This window comes from Gobius niger (assembly GCF_951799975.1).
Source record: "Gobius niger genome assembly, chromosome: 20".
Classification (NCBI taxonomy): Eukaryota; Metazoa; Chordata; class Actinopteri; order Gobiiformes; family Gobiidae; genus Gobius; species Gobius niger.
This window is the reverse complement of record NC_136871.1, coordinates 20,018,905-20,041,188: the sequence shown is the minus strand read 5'-3', so window position 1 is coordinate 20,041,188 and position 22,284 is coordinate 20,018,905. Positions and strand designations below refer to the sequence as shown.

Below are 22,284 nucleotides of genomic sequence, written 5' to 3'. Positions count from 1 at the left end.
CATTGTAGTGTGATATAGACTGGTGCTATGTGGCTGAAAAAAGCATAATACCCCCTCTTTAAATGACTTGAATCGAGGAAATATATCTTGTTTTGAGCGGTTTTCGCTAATTTAGACATTTTTCCTGATCGGACCAAGTTTACTTTGCTTGTCTGAGGACATTTCAGACCAGTTCTAGGGTAAACCTCACTTGAAATAAGAAAGTAAAATTGCCAATGAGATAAGACCAATTTTCTTACCCCATTGGCAAAGAAAATTACCTGAAATAAGGACGAAATGTATTGAAACGAGTCAGAAACATCTCAGAACAAGTGAAATAATCTAGGACAAATGCCCAACAACAATTTACCTAGTCAAAACAACTACAATTTGGATTATTATGCTCGAATTGAGATGTTTATACTAATCTAGTTAATTACTTTTTGCAGTGTACTAAGTAAGTTGTTTAACAAACCCTTTTCGTAGTCCCTCGGGGGGTTATACAAGTGTTAATGGGATGATTGGGGGGGTCTTTCATCTCCCCCGGTGTCTCTAGCCAGAAAATAATGGAATCACGAAGAAGCTAACAGGCTAACGGGCAAAGCCAACTGTGGGCTAGCGCCACTTTAGCAGTATTTACAGCCAGGTTTGAGTGAAAACAATTATCTCCATTGTGTAATTGGGTCATGGCACAACGTACAATGTCCCTCTCTCCCTTTGTCCTTTCTGTCAGCAGTGACGCTTATGGCCTCTAGGGGCATGAGTTACTTAGTTCTGCTTTAAAGGAATAGTTCACCGTTTTTCCATACTGAGATATGTTCTTACCTGAGCTTAGACGAGTTGATTCATACCTGTTTGGTCTTTGTGCGTGCCCTCAGTCGCGCAAAAAGACGAAAGATGTTGTTAGCATTTGGCCTCTCCCAATGTATTCCTATAGCTCCAAACGGGGTGAAGTTGGAAGCTACCACGCTCTTCCAAGGGCACGCACAAAGACCAGACAGGTACGTATCAACTCGTCTAAGCTCAGGTAAGAACATATCTCAGTATGGAAAAACTGTGTGCCCTCAGTCATGCAAAAAGACCAACGATGGTTTTAGCACTGGCCTCTCCCAATGTATTCCTATAGCTCCAAACGGGGTGAAGTTAGAAGCGACCAAGCTCTTCCACGGGCACCCACAAAGACCAGACAGGTACGTATCAACTCGTCTAAGCCCAGGTAAGAACATATCTCAGTATGGAAAAACGGTGAACTATTCCTTTAAGGTTATTGATGCCAATAAGATGGCGTTATCAAACAGACAGTGCACTAGTCTTCTTCTTGTCATGGAATGTATCATTGTGTTCGTTGGATTGTTGCTGTGGCTTTTCGTGTTGCATTACCATGAAAAGAGAATAAATGAATGAAATGAAAATGTCTCTTTCAGTTTTTTAATTAGTATGTTAATTTGTTGTGTGTGTAATTCTAAATTGTGGAGTGAAAGATGCAGGACTTGTGAAAAAGCTGCTTGGCTTGCAGCGGATGACCCCGTGCTAAAGAAGGAAAATGCTTTAGAAGGAACCTCACGAGGCCTCCAAACAGACCTGTCGGAGCGGATGGTGGATATCAGTAATGAGCTGTGGAGTGTGCCGCTTGATCCACAGAATCAAATTAAGCATTATGTAGAGCACAACTCAACAGGTAGCAAATAGACAGACACACTACCCACAGGGAGATGCCCTATATGGAGGGATTTGTTCATTCGCAAGGCAGTAAAAGGCCAGGCATAGCAGGACCTCACATCTTTGTTCTCAATGCATGTCATCACTGTAAGCCGTACTGCAATATGTCATTCATTGTGTTTAACATGTGTGAGATTTTGGATGTATCTCACAGTAAAGATATTTTGGTTCTGTCAAGCAAAACGAAAAATAAGCACAAAATCAACAATCTGATCATCGAAAAATGCCAATTCTATATGCAAATCTCTGCACACAATTATTGCATTCTTTTGCTGGTGCGTCGATTTTACAGTGAAGCATCTTAACAGTGTTGAGCATGAATGAATGTGAGTGGTTTCCATGGGTGTGCAACGTAAAACTCTTCCATGACATTTTTGATGAGTTGCAATTTAACTATTGGCTTATACAGTAGATTGTCTTGAGAGGCTCTTATACAACATTTATATTTGACTATTGTGTTCAACTATTCTAACACCAACCATTAGGTGATTGAGGGTCTGCCTGCCCACAAGTTCAACAATTCAATTGGTTAAAAATAAACCTTTTGGTCTATTAACTTTCCATATCAATGCTTTGACTTTCAATTAACAACAATCATTTCTGTGCAACCGAATAAAGCCACCAAATTTTAATACAGTATTTACTGACATAGAAGATGTTTAAGTTTGCACATTTTGTGTTTTATGTGGTCATAGGCCCTATAAGCAAAGCAGGACTAAATAGCCACACAATGGCAGCTAAGAGAATTTAAAACAGATTGGTAACCTGTCCTCTCATTCAACTCTTTAAAATGATATGATGTCATATGAATGAAAGTTAATGCTTATAGTTTGCTAAAAACATTGTAACAAGAAACGCTTCATTTTGTTTATTGCATGCGTTAATTTAATTGTAGTACAATGCCGTTTTGGTCATGCATTTTACTAGCACCAGGACGAGGGAGAGTAAACCTTATCCCACACCTGGGATGTCGTCCAGGAGAAGGCGTCAGTCACTAGAGGGCACAAGCTCTCCCTACTGACTGGTAAATCCATGAAAGTTGCCTACGACATGTTACTTTCACCAGCAGGTGACGCTTCTGAGGAAGATCACAGGAAGTGATGGACTAGTAAACAAACCTTCTGTCGTACTACAAACACAATCTTCAACATTTTAGGAGTAGCTAGTCACTTAGCAACCCATTTTCTCAAATGCCCCAAACTGCATCAGTATTTCTGCTCAAAGCCATGCATTTCTCCCAAAGAATGTGTACTTGTCAAAAATATACACAAGCTTGCCAGTCACAATTCATCTTAATGCCAACAGTGGCACACAAGCTGTGAGTTCTCTCATAATTGCAATAATGTAATGCTATTAATACACAGAAAACAAGCATTACAAGCTCTATTCTTATAAGTTTTATGTTTTATGTCTCAGGTTGCCCGATTGTACCACAATTGCACCAAAGAAAAGAGTTTGTGGACCTGTTCACTGACAATGGATTTTAAGCCCATTCTGATTTTGAGAGAGAGGGAGCTAGTTTATCTCAAACAGCTGCCTCTCTTTCGCCCACAACTAGGTAGTGGGCGAGCGTGTATATGCAACATCCTTTTTTTACTTGTGCTCACAATTGTGGATGACGATGAGTCCTTGACCTGGGTCAGGCTTACAGAGTGACAGAAAAGACAAGATCAGGGATTACATTCATCCAAGAAGTGTCTTTCGCAGTTAGAAGAACATGATTGTAGTAGGCAGCAACAGAAATCCAACATCATTTTGAACTGTGTAGAATTCTTTTTTTTTTTCTCAACATCGTCCATGTTTCTAATTCTCTATTAGTGCTAAAAGACAAAGAACACAATAGAAACTTCTCATACAGTACATCATATTCAAAGTGATAGTGTAATTTTTCCTGAATTATCTTTAGTCGTCCACACATGCTGTGAAGTTCTTGGAGATCAGAGGCAATCTTAAACACACGCTAAGCAGCATTATTACGTAATCCGGACGGGTTAAGTACTGTAAATTATTGAGGCACATTCTAGGAACCACTGTACCCAATGAGCTCTTTCTGAAATATTCCGTTTATTCAGCTCTCCGTCAAATTGGCCGTGCTTTTCGATTAGATAAGGCATTCCCCAGGTGAGTATCAAGCCCAGTTCCATTTAAGCAGGAGCTAAAATGAGGAGTCAACAGTATTAAGTGAAATAAAAGGAAGAGATTAAAGAAACTTTGGCAGCCAAGCAAGGTTAATTGATTTATAATTTATCAGTAGCGGCATGGAGCAAGATAGGCCAATGGAGAGATAGATCAAATTCCCAAATGCCCACTTTCTACTTAATACTGCAGGAGACCTCAAAGGTGAGTTAATGTATTACATTCAGGTGCTATTTTATGGAGACTGCTGCTTCAAAAGCCAATTGAGGGTACAATTTAGTTAGTTAAGGTTCGTAGTTACCGTGGCGTCTCATGCAAATGCAGAGGCTTCTCTCACCAAAAGTAAAGGCCAGCGCACACCAGGACGCAGGTGCTGCACGTCATCTGACGCTTCAACACACACTGGAGTGCGTATCACAGCACTTCAAAGGCTTTTCTCAAACTGTACACCGCTTTACACATGTGATTTCTCCATTGATCATTAATAAAATAAGACAAGTAGGTCAGTGTCGCGAGAGAGAACAAAAATGGCTTTTATCATCTCAGGTTAATAGCAAGCTGGCGACAGACAAGCGTTTACCTGCTCAGATTTAAGCAAAGACCTGATGACATTTTCTTCATCTCTGTTGCACATCTCGTCCGACTTACCAAAGTTCACAGCAGTCTGACTGTCTGTCAAGGGTCAGAGGCATGATTTGAATTGTAGTGCGGGGTCAAGCATCACTGTGCACCCCTTTAGACTGCCTTTATGTGCGTTCTCTCATAGAAAATAATGGAAGTGGCTCTTTTGCCGTGTGTCAAAGCGTCTTAAGTGTGACTCGAGAACAACTTCATCTACCAGGCTGTTAGGAAGCTGAACTCTCCCCTTTCCTCCCTCTGCTTTCTGCCTGTTGTGTTTATGTATTGCTGTGTTAACTATTGAATAACTTTTTTTATCTACATTTCCATTAGTAAATTAGGCAGAATCAGACATATGCCATTCTATTATATGTATTTTTCATTCAATATAATGTAATTCTTTTTATTGCACTCTCCATCATACAGTCTATGTCCAACAGTTTCTCAATGCCTATGCTGCATTCATTTAGTTTCCTTTATTTATTTAAAACTGGTATTGAGGTTATTTATAGGTGGTTGCTTATTACTACTGCTAATTTGAATTTATTTCTAATAATTGCTCTTTACTTTACAGCACTGCGTGTGGATTCTCTAGCACGTGTGTTTTGAAGATGAGAGCAACTTAGCAAATAGCCTACAACCTTTTGATTATTTTTGCTGCAGCTAAATTTCGCACAATATGGGCAAGCTGTGTCTCTTCATTTTGCATTCATTTTACAAGCACATGTTAGTCTCTGGGCTAGTTTTATAGATAAATTAAGCCTCTGGGCTTAAAGGGGCTTTAGAACCACCAGAGCCGTTAGCCACTTGTTAGCGGCTAGTTAGCAACTAGTTAGCAACATTAGCCTGTCGTCTTAGAATACACAGCAGATGCAGTGCGAGGTACAATGAAGAAAACATTTAGCTCTGGTTAAATCCAGCACAGACTCTGATTTAGGGAGTGTAGTCAGTGATAAAGTCAGCTCTATGTGTAATATTGTATTTCCACTGAAGAATTCTCCAGTTTGTTGCTCTTTGTTCTCCTCAGTGGAGAGGAGCGCTGTAGGTGTGCTGCGCTGCAAGTCACGAGGTATTGGTTTCCGGTATCGGGACCTCATTAATGAGTACGAGTGTGAGTACAAGCGTGTGGTATCGGGCTGATACCCGATACTGGTATTGATGAATCCCTGATTACCAAACCATAAAAAAAATTCAACAACACCTTTAATTTAACTCAAATTAAAAGATCTGTATACAGCACGTGCAAACAGTAGAAAGGGGCACCAAGTGTTGCTTAAAACCTATCTCACATGTAAAGCTAAAGCGATGGATTATGATCAAACAGCCCCCTGCCATTTCTTGCTTGATGAAATGAAATTGTTACCGCGATGAAAGTGATCAATGGCGCTGAGGTGAGGTGCAAAGTGCCATAAATCTGTGTGCTTCCCACCTTGAAAGGTCAGCATTAGCCAAGATGAGACGCTGTGATATTACTGAGAAGTGTGAGGAAGTGTGAAGCTAAAAGCAGCAGACTCCTGAAAGAGTGAGTGGGAGGAGCAATAAGGCTGTAGTAGAAAGCAAGAGTGGATCAGGAAGTGAAGCGGTCATTATAACCAAAAGGTGTCAGGTTTGAATCCACTTTTGCTTTTGTGTCCTGGATTGAGATTTATTTATTTTTCTGCTGACACCATGTGAACATATTTGCAGTGTATACAAATATATGGGGGTAAGAGAACAAACCAAAGCAGTGGGAGAGTGTGGGAGAGTGTGGGTGAGTGTGGGAGAGTATGGGAGAGTGTGGGAGAGTGTGGGAGAGTGTGGGAGAGTGTGTGCTAGTGTGGGAGAGTGTGGGAGAGTGTGGGTGAGTATGTGCTAGTGTGGGAGAGTGTGGAGAGTGTGGGAGAGTGTGGGTGAGTATGTGCTAGTGTGGGAGAGTGTGGGAGAGTGTGGGTGAGTATGTGCTAGTGTGGGAGAGTGTGGGAGAGTGTGGGAGAGTGTGGGAGAGTGTTGGAGAGTGTGGGAGAGTGTGGAGAGTGTGGGAGAGTATGGGAGAGTGTGGGAGAGTGTGGAGAGTGTGGGAGAGTATGGGAGAGTGTGGGAGAGTGTGGGAGAGTGTGGGAGAGTGTGGGAGAGTGTGGGAGAGTGTTGGAGAGTGTTGGAGAGTGTGGGAGAGTGTGGGAGAGTGTTGGAGAGTGTGGGAGAGTGTGGGAGAGTGTGGGAGAGTGTTGGAGAGTGTGGGAGAGTGTGGGAGAGTGTGGGAGAGTGTGGGAGAGTGTTGGAGAGTGTGGGAGAGTGTGGGAGAGTGTTGGAGAGTATGGGAGAGTGTTGGAGAGTGTGGGAGAGTGTGGGAGAGTGTTGGAGAGTGTGGGAGAGTGTGGGAGAGTGAGGGAGAGTGTGTAGAGTGTGAGAGAGTGTGGGAGAGTGTGGGAGAGTGTTGGAGAGTGTGGGAGAGTGTGGGAGAGTGTGGGAGAGTGTGGGAGAGTATGGGAGAGTGTTGGAGAGTATGGGAGAGTGTTGGAGAGTGTGGGAGAGTGTGGGAGAGTGTGGGAGAGTATGGGAGAGTGTTGGAGAGTGTGGGAGAGTGTGGGAGAGTGAGGGAGAGTGTGGAGAGTGTGAGAGAGTGTGGGAGAGTGTGGGAGAGTGTTGGAGAGTGTGGGAGAGTATGGGAGAGTGTGGGAGAGTGTGGGAGAGTGTGGGAGTGGAGGTTGTGAACTTGTGTTTGTGTCTGATAGAATGAGAGATGGGGAGTGTGTTCGTTTTTCAGGTTGCGGTTTTAGTGAAGGTCTAGTCTGAGCAGACTCAACAATTGCAGAATTAACAAGGGGAAAAGAAGGGAGAGAGGAGAGAGAGAGGGAATGGGTGGAGGGTGCAGGAGGGGGAGAATATATGATGGCTGACTTGCAAATTGCCTAAATGAAAGATTCAGTGAGCACGGTAGCAACAGTAACAAAGTATAGAACTAGAAATCAGAGAAAGTGATAAAGTGTTACCTTGGTTTTAGACAGTGGTGTAGGGATGTATTCCTCTTATTATTAGTTGTATTAATTTAATCATTATGAATTTTTGAATAATAAATGAGGGTGTGAATATGGCGTGTGTGGGTAGAATTTAAAACACACAGTAACGTATTGCTTACTTCTTCTCTGAATGTAGCAAATGAGCAACATTATATTAATGGATTATTTAGTGTGTTTCAAGTATATCATTAAAGAAATAGGCCACCATTTGCTGAGACATGTTCTTACCTTAGCTCAGACGAGTTGATGCATACCTGCCGCTCCTCATGGACCCAAACGGGGATGAAGTTAGAAGCGACCAAGCTCGTTTTCCCTATTTAAATACGGCTACGTGAGCGTCTACACAATACAAGAATAGTTACACAAAATGAAACATGACGATTTTCTAAGCGGATACAAAGGGGTACTATTAGGCGTAATAACACCTTAGGAGCACTTTGACGTCAGCGCAGTAAAGTCAAAGTGCTCCTAAGGTGTTTTTACGCCTTACAATGTTCAAGTTCAATTCAAAGATTTTATTTGTCAGTTCATTTCACAATGAATCGAAATAAAAACGTTTAATTTTGTGTGACTAGATTTGGATCATGCCACTTACTCATGTAACCATATTTAAATAAGGAAGAGCTTAGTCGCTTCTCCTTCACGCCCATTTGGGTCCATAGAAGAGAGGAGGAGGAGGAGGCTAAATGCTAACAACATGTTTGGTGTTTTTGTGTGACTGAGCGCACGTGCAAAGGCCAGACAGTTACGCATCTACTCGTCTAAGCTCAGGTAAGAACATATCTCAGTAATTTGCATCCTAATAAAATGAGTGGAGTCAGCATGTGTCCTCAGTGCTTTCCAAAGACAGTTGAAGCTCATCCCACGTAGACTATTTCCTGCTCACAACTCGTAGTATCAGGGATAAGCCTCCTCCACACCAATCTGTGTCCTCTCTAGTGGGAGTGAGTGGTTTGGGTTATTCGGATTCTGACCACTATTTCAGTTAGTCACCGAAACAATTGAATTGTCTCTGTCACTTCCTATTTTCTCTTAATCCGTTGCATATCTGATTGTGCCTCAACTTTAAGAAGATTATCTCCCACAATCCCCAAATTTATGCACCCAGTGAACTTGAGATGAGTTTTGATCCAACACAAGATTTTATTGTTCTTCAACAGCCATTTAATTGCTGGCGGTACTTAAGCAGTGTTCTACAGCAACTGGGATTTTAATTACTATGGAGTCGCCAGCTGTTAACCATTAGAAATGATGGCGATGACCAATGGATTGAGAAATAAAATCTCCAGCATCCAGACGCCCAGCGATGCATGCCATACAGCTGCTCCCAATAATTGGTTGTTTCCTAACAATCGGCGTTTGACAGTGCATGATTATTCGTCTAACACAGCTATAAACTGATGATGTTTCTATTGGCCCGGGACAGTGTGTAGTTAGGAAGAGATACAGGGATTGCCCCGCAGAGTCTACTGTGGTTAATGGCACTGAAAATAGAGCTGGAATTACTCACCCTGTACCAAACAATCTCCCGCAGCCTTCCGTCCGTTTTGAAGTTGCATTTGAGGGTGACAGTTTCGCCGACAACAACAGGAGGCAGTGGTTCTATGGTCACGGTCAAATATCCTTGAGGGAAAAAAAAAACACACAAAAAAAGGAAAGAAAAGAAAGGATTGATTACTGAGAGAAACCTTGATGCCAAAATACAATCTTAATAAAGTAAGACTACTTTTGCCTTCACCACGAAAGAAATGGCATTTGGCCAGTTTGTCAAAAATATTTCTTTTACAAAGCCAAATTCATTCAGTGGGAGTCATCACAGCAGATCCGAGAAGAAAATTGAATTTCAAGCCAACAACATAACCAGGCGGACAAAAAAAACCACTCTTTTATTCACTTGATAAATAAGAAAGAAAATCAAACGCGCCCACAAAACTTACGTGATTTGACCTTGGTTTTCCATGCTTGAACATATAATAATTATTAGGTACAATGAACGCTGAGATGAGAAACATGTTATAATTGAAGCAATACAGACACACACAAAAACCTTTAGCAGACAAGCATTGTAACATTTCACCTTATGGGACTATAAAGAGTTTAAAAATGTTAAAATTACGTATTTTCCTCCCCCCTACATGTTCCAGCAATGTCCTAATGTGTAGAATGAGCCCAGACCTGTTCACCACAACTCTCTCTAAAATCCTGCACTGTCACTCAGAAAGGTGTTAATTCGGGTCCGAAGTGCCGTCATGCACGGGCTTAATATAGAAGGTGCAGCTACACGTATGACCTGAGGTGGCAGTAGTGAGTATAAAACGGCTAACTTGCATCTAGCCCCTTTAATATTTCAGTCCATAGCTTATTAGGCTTATTTCTTATCACCAAAACCATGGATGAATGCAAAGTGTTGTCAGCATGTTCTCCAAAGCCTGCCTAATAACAATGTATTAATATAATGAATTTAACAGTAGTATTTTTGCTCTGTGGACCTGGGTGTACATTAACAAGTGCATACAGCAATTTACGATAAAACTACATTTTATTGTAAAAAAAATAAAACAAGGTGGAGATGCCTACTTCAGAGTTTTATGTCTGGATCGCAAAGGCCAATGCTCCTGATCGGCATCCCATTGACAATGGGTCAAATGCAGACAACCAATCTCCCCATTGTGGTTAATAAAAGTTACACTTACACATATGTGCATATTTGTGTATTGGTTGTCCCAGCTGTCTTTTCTATTTTTGTCTTGTTTTAGAATTTTATCTCCACAAACCAACAATGGATTCTCAACATTTATTCCTAGGACATATTTTGGACATCTGAACACCTACACAGTCACTGGTTTCCTCCCACATAAACTATATCTCTCGCACTTGTAATGCACACCACCCATTACAAGCTTTTACTGCGCGCAATAATGACAGCTGCAACATAAGTATTTGGTACAAAATGCTTCCCAGGTAACCAACAAAACTTCCACCTTGCAGAGACAAAAACACACAAATCAGAAGAAATAAATGAGTGTGTGAGACACTCATTTACTGAATACAATTTGAAGCATATTGCTGATTTTTTTCATCTATTTACTTTTTATGGAGTTTGAGAGCATCTTTCTAAGAGATGACATTCAAAGTAATTTGCAGTGGTGCAATCTAATTTGAGGGATTGTGCATCCTCTTACCTCTTCCCATCAGTGAAAATGAAATTCAAAGCCTTATTATTTAATCAGATAAAATGATCAAATGCAGAAGTGTCCCCATTACAGGGCACATAAAAGTGTTTTTATTACTAATGGAAAATTAAATATTTACTATTCAATACAAGATATTTCAGTTCACCAGTGACTAATTTTTTTTGCGACACTGAAATCTGTCCAAGAACAGGCTGCTTCCACAATCTCCACTCCCCGTCAGTTCTATACACTGATGCATCCCTCTGATTCCCTTATAAAAGAGGACAGAAATAGCCGAAGCAGTTTTTGTCATTTCAAATGGTAGCAGTGCTCACTCCACAGTCACTCTCTTTTGCTACAATAATTTTTTTTGCTTTTAGTACAAATAGTTTAACATTCGACCTTGTAAAGCTTTCAGTACGAGCTTCATGAGCACAGTCGCATTGATAATGTAACACTAAATAAATAAATAAATGCAGCAACAAAAGATGTCTATGCAGCTCCTTCTTTGCATCCTCTGAGGCGGGATTACAGCTCTCAGCAATTCTGCTGAAGCTTTCAGTTTCTCCAAGAAAATGTTTGTCCTACATGCATCCTTGTGTGAACAAATGCATGTCTTACTGGAATACTTTCTTAATTTACAATGAAATGAAAAATTTGTGAAAAATAGGCAACACATTTAGTTTACAAGATGATTTAAACAGGTCAACTCAATTTTCCAGCATTAAATGACCTCATATGGTGCTATAAACAATTATAATTCCTCAGAAAAGCTCATAAAGCTCCAAGTCCACAATTTTCACTATTCAACAGTCTCACTTGCTCAAAAAAATGAACATCACATCCTGGTTTGGATCACTCATCATTAATCGTAATCATCAAACTCAAAGAAGTCTCTTTTGTTGTCAATTTTGACTTGTTAATGCACCAATACGTTTGTAAACTATGTACAAAAAAATGCATTTCATTACTTGTGACAGTGGATCAGGCGGTGTCTCTCATGTTAGTGCACCTAGGATTTAAGAATCTTAATTTAATCAGCCAGCTGATGAGTTCTCTCCAGAGTGGAATTGCAAGGAAAAAAAACACGTCATTATTTGTTCTTTATTCTTTATTAGTTATTAACACAGAGATGTTGCAGAGAATATGTCACAAGTTGTAGGTTTGAGAGCTAGGAAGGGTGTAACCAATGAAAACAAGAGATGAAAATCTTTATACTGTATTATTGCATTTATTAGCCCCGGCTGGAACCGCCACCTTAACGTGGTGGAGGGGTTTGAGCGTCCGAATGATCCTGGGAGCTCTGTTGTCGGGGGCTTCGTGCCCCTGGTAGGGTCTCCCATGGCAAACAGGTCCTAGGTGACGGGTCAGACAAAGAGCGGTTCAGAAGCCCCTTATGAGAGACCAACAGGTCCGTTTAATCGTGAGGCCGTCCTCCCGTGGACTAACCACCTGCAGGAGGAGCCATAAGGGCTGGTGCAATGTGATTTGGGCAGCTCCAACGGCTGTCCCCACGACCCGGCAACAGACAAGTGGAAGAAAATGGATGGATGAATGGATGCATTTATTAGATGAACAGTAAAATAATGGGCCCATAAAAGCATAAAAGAGGAAAACTAACAAGATTTTAAAAAACAACTATAAAACAGTCAGTAAAATGGTCCGTCCACATCCAGGTAGTCCTCTTCCGGTAGATGAGCCCCATGTCCAACACGGCACTCCACAGCACGCACATCCCTGCGCCTCCACCAGTGCGACACGCTCCCCTGCCGTCTCTCCAGCGCACGGCTCACCTCCTCATCCAAGGCGGACGTTCCCTCCACCAGCTGAGCTATCTCCGTCGTGGGTTGTCTTTCCACCTCCTTCTGCGTGGGGCGTCCCTGTCTTCCTGTTCAACTGCTTCTTTTGTCCATGGGTCCCACGAAACACACGTGTGCTGATTGCACCTGAGCAGTGACTGGAGTGACTGTCCCAGTCTCAAAGTGGGAGGAGGTTAATTGCAAATGTAATGCAAATCAAATTACAAAACGAAACAACAAAAAGGGCAAACCATCCCACCAGCGGCGGTGACAAATACATGTCATTAACACGGTGTTGTAAATTGCTGATTGGCTGCTCTCACTTTAAGATCTACAAACACATACCAAAACTTCTTGAGCCAGTGGATACTCTGGTAAACTCAAGAGTCCCCAAGTGTATTTTAAGAGAAAATATGTAATTTTTAAATGCATTTACCTAAAACAACTACAGACTGTACTCCTAATCATTATGTGACTTGTGGCAAACAGCTGATGTGGACGTATGACAGAACAGTGCCGCCTGGGCTTGTGGTCACTGTGTAAAATTGTGCTGAGAAAAGATATCTGATGCGGCAGGTCGTTAAAGCAGTAAGTAACTCATGCCCCTAGAGGCCAAACGCACCACTGCAGGTGTCGTAGCATGTTACAGTTTTTTACTCATTAATTGTCTGTGAGAGTAAATACTACGCTGACAGAAAAGACAAAGGAAGAGAGGGATATTGTACATCCAATTACACAATAGAGATATATTTTTTTCACTCAAACTTGGCTGTAAATACTGCGACGGCCTCCGACCTGGAGCAGGGAAGTTGTAAGTGTGGTTTTCGGGGAGATGAAAGACCCCCCCCTATCATTCCATTAACACTTGTATTACCCCAGGGTTTATTAAGGTAAACAAGTTACTTAGCACTGCTTTAGTTAACGGCAATACTCCAAAGTAAAAGTATTTTTCTGATGACAACATCCTGACCTATTTGGTACAAACATGCCAGACTTCATAATTTACCCGAAAACAACTTTACTCTTACATAAACACATATTTGTTTTGCTTGGTAGCACACATGAAGTGGTCAAATTAAACCATGCAGAGCAGTGGTTCCCAAAGTGGGGTTCAAGGACCTTTGGGAGGGCCTTAGAGTGTGAATCTTTCGCCACCTGTTGGGCATTGTGTGTAACAGTCACCTTTTCTCAGGTAAAAGGGCACTTATTTTTAAACTGCTATTGTTTAATTATGAAATTAGTTATTTTATTAATAGCATCAATATAAAAATGCATGTATAGGTTGTTGTTTTCAGGTTCTAGAATGTGATGATATCACACTACTCGGTGGGGGGCGGGCACCAGTTTTTCCTATTAACTGCACTACACTACCGCTCTGTCATATGTCCATATCAGTCGTATTTCAGACTTCATACAAATGACCACAAGTCACGTATTGATTGACTTGTTGAACAACTAAAACATGGACAATAGGCCAATCCTCCAGCTAGCTGATTCCATCAAACCATCAGCCTGGTTCAAATTATGGAGATGGGTGCCCGGACGCTGCACTGCAGTCGCCCACTGCTCCTTACAGAGTACATATTTCATACAGGAACAACAATATTTACCTGAGCCTTAATTCAAATGCCATCCTTTCAAAGTTATTCTTTAAGCGCTCATCAGAAGGGATTCATTGTGCTGTTGGGAAAGAGCTATAGCCCCACGACCCATTAACATATTAAACTCAGCAATTCAAAATAATAATAGAAGATCAATGAGATGAACAGTGTGAATAGGTGAGTAGTTCTTTGATAGCTATAAAAGCATTGACTACCCAGTGGAGGCAGAAAAGTTTTGTCATTTTCTTGGAAATACTGTAAAATTGGTTTCTAAGAGTAAAAGTGGAGAACTTAAAGAGGGGTATGCTTTTTTCAATCACATAGCACCAGTCTATATCACACTACAATGATGACCAAACCTTCTGTTGGTCTCTAAATGCAGTAAATTAGAAAAACTGCCTTGTATAAAATTGCTCTCTCAAAATGGCTGTAGTGAATGTCTTGAAATAGGCCTCTGTGTCTTTAAGACCCTCTGAGCCTTTCCGACACGCCCCCTCCACACGCTGTCTGTGGCATCAGTGGGGAGGGGGTTCTGCAGAGGAGCAGTGGTTGGTTACTCGGCTGGTGACGAAAGCTCGGAGGCGTCTCCGGGAGGTGGGGGCGTTCCAAGGAGGACTCAGGCAAAGCTATCCCTAAAATGGCCGCCATCAGAGTTTTTACAGACTACTCAAAAATCCGTGAATGTGCCAAGGCAACACTTCAGGCATGTTTTTAATGAGGGAATGACATAATAACATGATGTAAAGCTTGAAAAAGTCGATTTTGCATAATACCCCCCCTTTAAGTGCAGGTAAGCAATAGATATACAAGCTGCCCTAAGCCGGAAGTTAATAATTATGGTGCATGCAGTGTAACAATGTAGACTGTTAGTGGACTCCGTATGTGGTTAATTGCAAACAATCCACAGATGCAGTATGTGGCGAAAAAGAAAAGAAAAAAATTTAGCATCGCTGATGATTTGGGAATGCTTTTTTCTGAGCGCGGCTGAGGATGTGAAAAATGTAAAAGAGCAAATTACACGGGTTGTGCTCTTGTGCCAGTGCGGAGCAAGACACGGAGCATCATTCCCACGCAATTCAGTATCCACCTAAAAGACTACCCAAATCACTTTATTTGCCCATTTTGCACTGAAACGGTTCCAGTAAAGCAATATTCTGATGACACTCTATCCCTCTTGTAGGATGCATAATGATTTGTATTATGGTTGTACACGTCCAGAAGAGCGTATACAGTGTGTTCAGGAAGTCTTTTTACTCATGGACAATCGAAAAACAGGTTTATAGAAGTGGTACCTTTATGTGTTATGAGCTTTAAGTATAATTTATACAGACTTCACGCTCAATAACTGCACAGATACCTGAGGTCAAGGCTCTGAAGTAATAGGGTCTTAACGTATAAAAGAACGATAAGAAAAATGTACATTCATATTGTTGATGTAATCTTGTATAGTCAGTGTAGATATTTTACAAGTAGAAAATACAGCAACAAATGAAACTGCAGCAATTTATAATATTCTCGTCACAGCCACTGTTCTCATCGTCATGCTGTTTGAAATCACCATGGAATGAGGGTGTGTGCAACTTGCCACCAATCAGAGATGATTTAGACCGCTGGCCTTGTGCTTCTTTGGCTCCGAGTGGACACTTCAGCAAAGTCCATGTCAATTGAAAACACAGAAAAATCAACATTTAATCCACTCGTCTGACTTCTGCAAACATCACGCTTTTAATTTGTGAACCAGGATATTTGTTCGTCAAATTAAATCTAAACATTACAGCTGTATTGTACATGTTAATTTGTTATCAAAACTGTGTCTCCATTTATCAACCTGCAACGGACAAATGGTTTGGAGATTTTGATAGAACTGACACAATGTAATTGCTTTTATATCTAAAAATGAGTTTGACATCCACAGATTCAAGTGTGCTACAAGCTGCTAGAATATGATAGACATAATGTACAATGCAAAGCAGAGCAGTGCTCTTTCTATTAGTTTGGCATTACATTACATGTTTATTCAGTTGAGAGCCTCTAATGAGGATGAGAGAGGGACTACTCTGCAAATAATTTCCCCCATATATTTAGCTGTTCTGTCATGAAGCAAAAGGTATAGGCCATAGCCATAAATCACCAAAGCACAATAACGCTGGCACATTTTGGGCTGGTCTATCATTGGCTCTGTTTTGTTTTCCCATTGCTTCTTGGCAAATTGCTGTTATTAATGGGAGAAAGCGTAGTTTGCCGTCCTCATTACATGTTGTTCCGATGGTGCTTGTGATGGATTAAGACAAGCCGGTGGCCTCGCTAGCCTCTGCAGCCAGATAATGCCAGCCATTTAATTGGCTGCACTATTCACTTGATTACGGTTTTTTGGCATAGTTGTCCACAACAACTGTTTTGGTTTTGTCTCTATTTGTCTATAAAAGTAAAACTACACATATGTATATATTTCACTATTGTGAAAAAATAATTATCCATAATGGACACAGACCTATAAATACAAAGTTGGCCATGTCGGGATCACATTCTGTTGAGTGTGCAGACAAGTGAGTTTTCTGTCATCCTGTGCAGTCTTGTTGTTTTTGATTGTAAATCCAGTTCTACCTGTGCAGCTACATCGCCATATCTCTGAACTGTCACGGTGTAGTAACTAAAAATAATAGCCCTCAGGATTGCACCACACTGTGGCAAAAAAGCACTTTTTCCTCTAATAATAGCTCTTGTAGAGATTCACTGCAGGGTTACTGCGTTGTGACATTTGTGTGCTGTGATTTACTCTAATACGCTGCATGTCATTTTTTATGTATATAATTTGCATTTGCAGATATTTCAGTGTACTTTGGCAGCAAAAAAAAGATAGTTAAAGATAGTTATGTGCTTTTTTCAGTTGAGGCCCTGTCACAGTGTACAAAATGGCAGCTAGTCAGTTACCAGTCTTGACGTTATGAGAGAACACAGAGGGATCCACTATATGACACAGTAACTTCAAACTAACAGTTACGTGCATTGTGTAGCACGCATCTGAAAGACAGTCAGTAGTGTCATCAATAGCAGTAAAATTGTCTCATATCTTCTTGTTATTATCACTGGGTACTTTCATGTTGTGTGTGTGTTTTGATGCTTGAATAAAAGGTTACACTCAGTTCTTTTAGCCCATTGCCTAACCAACAGTGCTGACAGGCTGCGCTTAACATAGCACATGCACTGTAGCGGTGCTGCTCAGCGCTCAGTGGGCGGTACATGTAAGAAGAGCGTGGATGACTGGCTTCTGATTTATTCTATCTCTATAAGCACACATGATCACAGCCTGTGGAGAAGGTCTTCTTTTGTTAGCTGGGCCTTTAGTCCACACTGTCTTTCAATCAGAGCGCTTTCTCTTTAATAACATGCTTCTGCTACAAGTTTTTTGTAATCCTTCGTCCACCCCCACTACTCATCTTCGCAACAGTCACAACTGTTAGATAGATGGCAGTCATAGCTTACAGGCTCATTGTTGGAGAGATGAGGAACAGTAAAGAAATGTTGCGATGTATGTAACTTGGTTGATTTGGTCAGGGGACTAAACTAACTAGAAGGGATGAATAATACTTAAATAATACTTAAATGCATAGCAAGTATTTGTATATACACATATTAGGTATATTTTTTGAAGTTTTTGTTTGTATTCCAGAAATGAAAATTATAATAACAATGATTGTCAAAAGGCAGTGAGTTCTTAATGACGATGTGTTATAGTTGACCAGGTGGGAGGAGTTTATGGTTGCTAGTGTGGTAGTACGCACTTCCGCTGGCAAACCAATCACCGCTACACCCGACGCTATATTAGGGGCGCAACGCACCTTCAGCCCTCCCTTTCGCCTCTGACGTCGCATAGCTTAGCCTGGGGACGGAGCTGCTGCGTTTGGCCGGCGTCTCGTGCCAAACGCACGATTCAGTTGTACAAGGCGTAAGGCCGCGCAACTGAACTACGCTTTCGCCGTATGCGTCTTTGGTAAGTTTTCGTGTGGTTTTCATTCATTAAATCTAGTTCGATCTGTCCTAAAACCGTGCTGTTTGTAGCATGTTGGCGTTTCTCGAGCTCACGCCTCTGCCGTGCGCGTGCTCTACCTGCCGTCCCCGTGGGCTGTGGCGTTGGGGCTTTTCCTCGCCGTGCGTATGCGGTGCAACGCGGTCGTATTGAGAGAGGACCGGGCGAATCGTGTGCGGAGTGCTTCAATTGACGGTATGTTTTCACAGTGCTTCCAGGAAACAAATGTATGCGTGCTTCTCCTTCTAAAACAAGTCATATTTTCATAGGATCCTGTTCCTACCTCCCCTTTCTTCTTCCATATGGTCGTGATCGCTTCGAACTGCTGGTCGCTTGGTCAAAGTAAGCGCCCACCCGGCGCACAAAGTTAAAGCTGCGTACGAACTGAACTGAACTCAATTGACCAGGGCGCGAGGGCTCCCGCACCTGAGTGCGCTCCCCGCTGGTCTCACGAACTACTCCTCCACAAACAAGGTAACAAGGCTATCGCCATCTGCGTGGCCCTAATACGCAACGGCTGCTGTAAGACTTCGTTCCTATCCTAGTCTCCAAGTTGTGGAGCTTGGCCCTGAGCGCCACACTGCAATAGGATTAGTGGATTTTGTTTTATTTTATTAATTGTTGAGTGGATGTGGATACGAATGAGTGTGAATGCGGTTGTGTGTGTTCAATGCTTTTAAAATAGACTTACAAATTTAACAAAAAATGCTTTTTCTATAAAACTAAAATAAAGTATTTTGTATAATAACTTTTGCTGTCTGTCCATTTTCACGCTCCTCTCGAACCTGTGACCTTGTAAACAAATAATTGTGGTTCCTTGGGCCCAGAATCCAAGGTGGCGTTGTTGGTAATTCTTAAAGTAGATACACTTTTGATTTAAGTTAAGCCTCGGCTGCTACATTCTTGGCGTTGTTGGCAGGATGGACTGAAAGTGGACAAAGGCAAAACGTGTCTTTTGGTGGGTTTAATCAGGGTATTTAGGATTTTGCTAATACTTGGTAGTAGATAGGTGTAGCCAATAGGAGGTCTATACAAAAGTAATTAATTCCTGTGCTAAGCATTTTTGTTTACTGCTTGAGTTAAAGCATTATTTTTGTGCATGTTTTGTGGTTTTTCATTTGATTATTTGCATGTTTTAGTTTTGCTGTGTTTCTTTTTGTGTGTAAACTATTGCTTGCATATAGTTTTTTTTTGCTTTAACACCTTTAGGTTACTACTGTCGCGGCTACCGGGATTAGCTGGTCCGTGCCAACATTCTGATACATTTTTTTGTATAGTGAACAGGATTACAGCAGTTTGTTTTGCCCTTTCATCTAAATTATGGAGGAAGCTTTACAGGAGTTGCGTGAACAGTTAGCTCAGTTGAGGGCTGACAATGAGCAATTGCGTAACGAACGTACACAATCTGTGCCGACTACTGTTGGTGATACAGCCTCAACATCAGGTGCGTCGTCAATCGCTGCTTCTACATCTAACCCAATTAATACGGATCGACTAGTTTTTGTGCCGCGGGACAGAAAATGTCCAATGTTCAAAGGTAGGTCTGGTACTAGTCTAGGTGAGTGGCTAGAAGAAGCTCAGGCGTGTATACGTGCTAGGCACTTATCTGCCGCAGATCAGGCGTTCTTTTTATATGACCATTTGGAAGGGGAGGCTAGAGAAGAAATTAAGTATCGTTCAAGTGCGGAGCGATCGGATCCCAATCGGATAATTTCCATTTTGCAGGACCTTTATGGATGCGTTGAGTCTTATGTTTCACTGCAGGAGGCGTTTTTCTCCCGACGGCAGCAAGAGGGCGAAAGTTTGCTAGAGTATTCCCTTGCGCTTATGGCTTTAATGGAGAGGGTAAAACAGCGCGCTCCCAATAACATGACCAACGCGGAAACATTGCTTCGCGATCAATTCGTCGAACAAGTCTTAGATGGCGCTCTCCGTCGCGAGCTAAAGCAATATGTCCGTAATACTCCCGCCGCCACTTTGCTCGACGTCAGAGGTGAAGCATTAAGGTGGGAGCGTGAGGGGTTGCCAGCGGGGGTGCGTGCCCGCAGTAATTCTGTCCCCTCCGCCTTTGGTATCCAGTACGCCGTTCAGGGTGGTTACCAGCGTACCACTACTGCTCCTCCGGGGGCCGAGGTAAACGAAATGAAGGAAATGTTGCGGCGACAACAAGAGCAACTTGATCGTCTGACACAAAGCATTGCCCGCTTGCAGGAATCTCTCAATCCTCGTCAGCGTAACCGCTCCCCGCGCTTTGGCCCTATTATCTGTAGGCGATGTCAACAGCCTGGACACATTTCCCGGGACTGTGACAGACAACGTGACCCTCATCGTTCGCAGCTGCCAATGCAGGGGCAATCTCGGTCACATCCGGAAAACTAGTGCCCACCGGGTTGCAGGGCCACGGCTCGGGTGGGGCACTCACTGGCTCGGACAATGTTTCGAATGGTTTGGAAGACGCGCCGAAGCTCATTTCCTCCTGTCCACATATCAAGGTTTGTATGAGTGGTGTTTCGGTGCCATGTCTGGTGGACACAGGATCGATGGTGTCGACCATCACGGAACGCTGCTTTATGGAACACTTCGCACCTCTGGGAGAAGACCGACTTAAGGCCTGCCACTGGCTTAAGCTTAAGGCTGCTAACGGCTTATCCATCCCCTACATTGGTTACTTAGAGCTTGATGTTGTTCTATGTGGTAAACAGATGCCTCACTGTGGTGTTCTGGTTGTGCGGGACCCCCCTGGAAGTACATCTACTCAGGCACCCGGTGTTCTAGGAATGAATATAATTCGAAAGTGTTATCAAGAGCTGTTTGGTGAGTATGGCCCCTCACTCTTTCAGATGACTCCAGATTCCTGTCCTACTTTTCTTATGGACGCCATGCAAAAGTGCCACACAGCTAGCCTGCAGGCTCCATTAGTCCATCCGGGTAAGGTGAGGGTGCGCGGAAAGCGAGCCTGTCGCATTCCTGGTGGCTCCATGAAGATCATAACGGCCACCTGTTCTGAACAGTTTTCGAACTCTCCGGTGTTGTTTGAGCCTCCTGAATTCGGCTTGCCAGCTGGGTTGCTAGCATCACCAGCCTTGGTTCATGTTGTGCGTGGAACAGCCTATATTCCTGTCGTTAATGTAGGGACTACAGAGTTGTTGCTCCATCCCCATACTGTAATGGGCACTCTTGACCATGTCAACGTGATCAGCATGCCAGCAGGAGTGGACGAGGTTCCACCTTTTTCTGCACATGTAGCATCTCAAACCGCGTCCACCGTGGCAGATCAAGTTGATGCCGTCGATTTGTCAAGCTTGCCTCAGGAGGAGCAAGCTGCAGCTAGGACCCTTCTCCGGCAGTATGAGTCTGTCTTTGCAGCGTCAGATCAGGATTTAGGTTGCACCACTTTGATTTCGCATGACATCCCTTTGCTAGACGATGCCCCTGTACGTCAACGACATAGACGAATCCCGCCGTCCGAATACGAACTGGTGAAGGAACACATAAACAATCTGTTAGAGGCCCGGATCATTCGCGAGAGCTCGAGCCCCTATGCGTCGCCGATTGTGTTAGTTCGGAAAAAGGATGGTAGTCTCCGGCTCTGCGTGGACTACCGGCAGTTAAACCTTAAAACCCGTAAGGACGCTTTTCCGCTCCCCAGGATTGAGGAAACCCTAGACAGCCTCACTGGTGCCTGCTGGTTCTCAACCATGGACCTGGCGAGTGGTTATAACCAGGTGCCGGTTACTGAAGCCGACCGGCCGAAGACGGCATTCTGCACTCCGTTCGGTCTTTTTGAGTGGAACCGGATGCCCTTCGGTCTGTGCAACGCGCCCAGCACCTTCCAAAGGCTTATGCAGAGGATCTTTGGGGCTCAGCAGGGACAGTCACTGTTGCTGTACCTGGATGATATCGTGGTCTTTTCATCTAGCGTTCAGCAGCATCTGCAGCGGCTGGAGGGGGTGCTGGGGCGTTTGCAACAGGAAAACTTGAAGGTCAAGCTCTCGAAGTGCAGCTTTTTCAGGCGGGAGGTTCGCTATCTGGGTCACGTTATTTCCGATCAGGGCGTGTCTACTGACCCAGATAAGATCGCGGCGGTAGCCGATTGGCAGGTTCCCACCACAGTCTCGGAGCTCCGCTCTTTCTTAGGATTTGCGAGCTACTATCGCAGATTTGTGGAGGGTTTTGCCAAATTAGCTGCACCATTACATCGACGGGTCGCGGAGTTGTCCGGTCAGGCAAAGAGGA

The 22,284-nt window shown here is 42.8% G+C and overlaps 1 protein-coding gene across 2 annotated transcripts in view; it reads right to left on the bottom strand.

The window, feature by feature from the left end:
• The window catches only part of igsf21a (immunoglobin superfamily, member 21a), a 177,768-nt gene that overhangs the window by 105,674 nt on the left and 49,810 nt on the right, over positions 1-22,284 (bottom strand). For both annotated transcript variants that reach the window (XM_079579111.1, XM_079579112.1), the window contains exon 2: positions 8,959-9,071. In XM_079579111.1, coding sequence (XP_079435237.1) covers positions 8,959-9,071 — 113 coding nt within the window. The remainder of the gene's footprint in view (positions 1-8,958; positions 9,072-22,284) is intronic.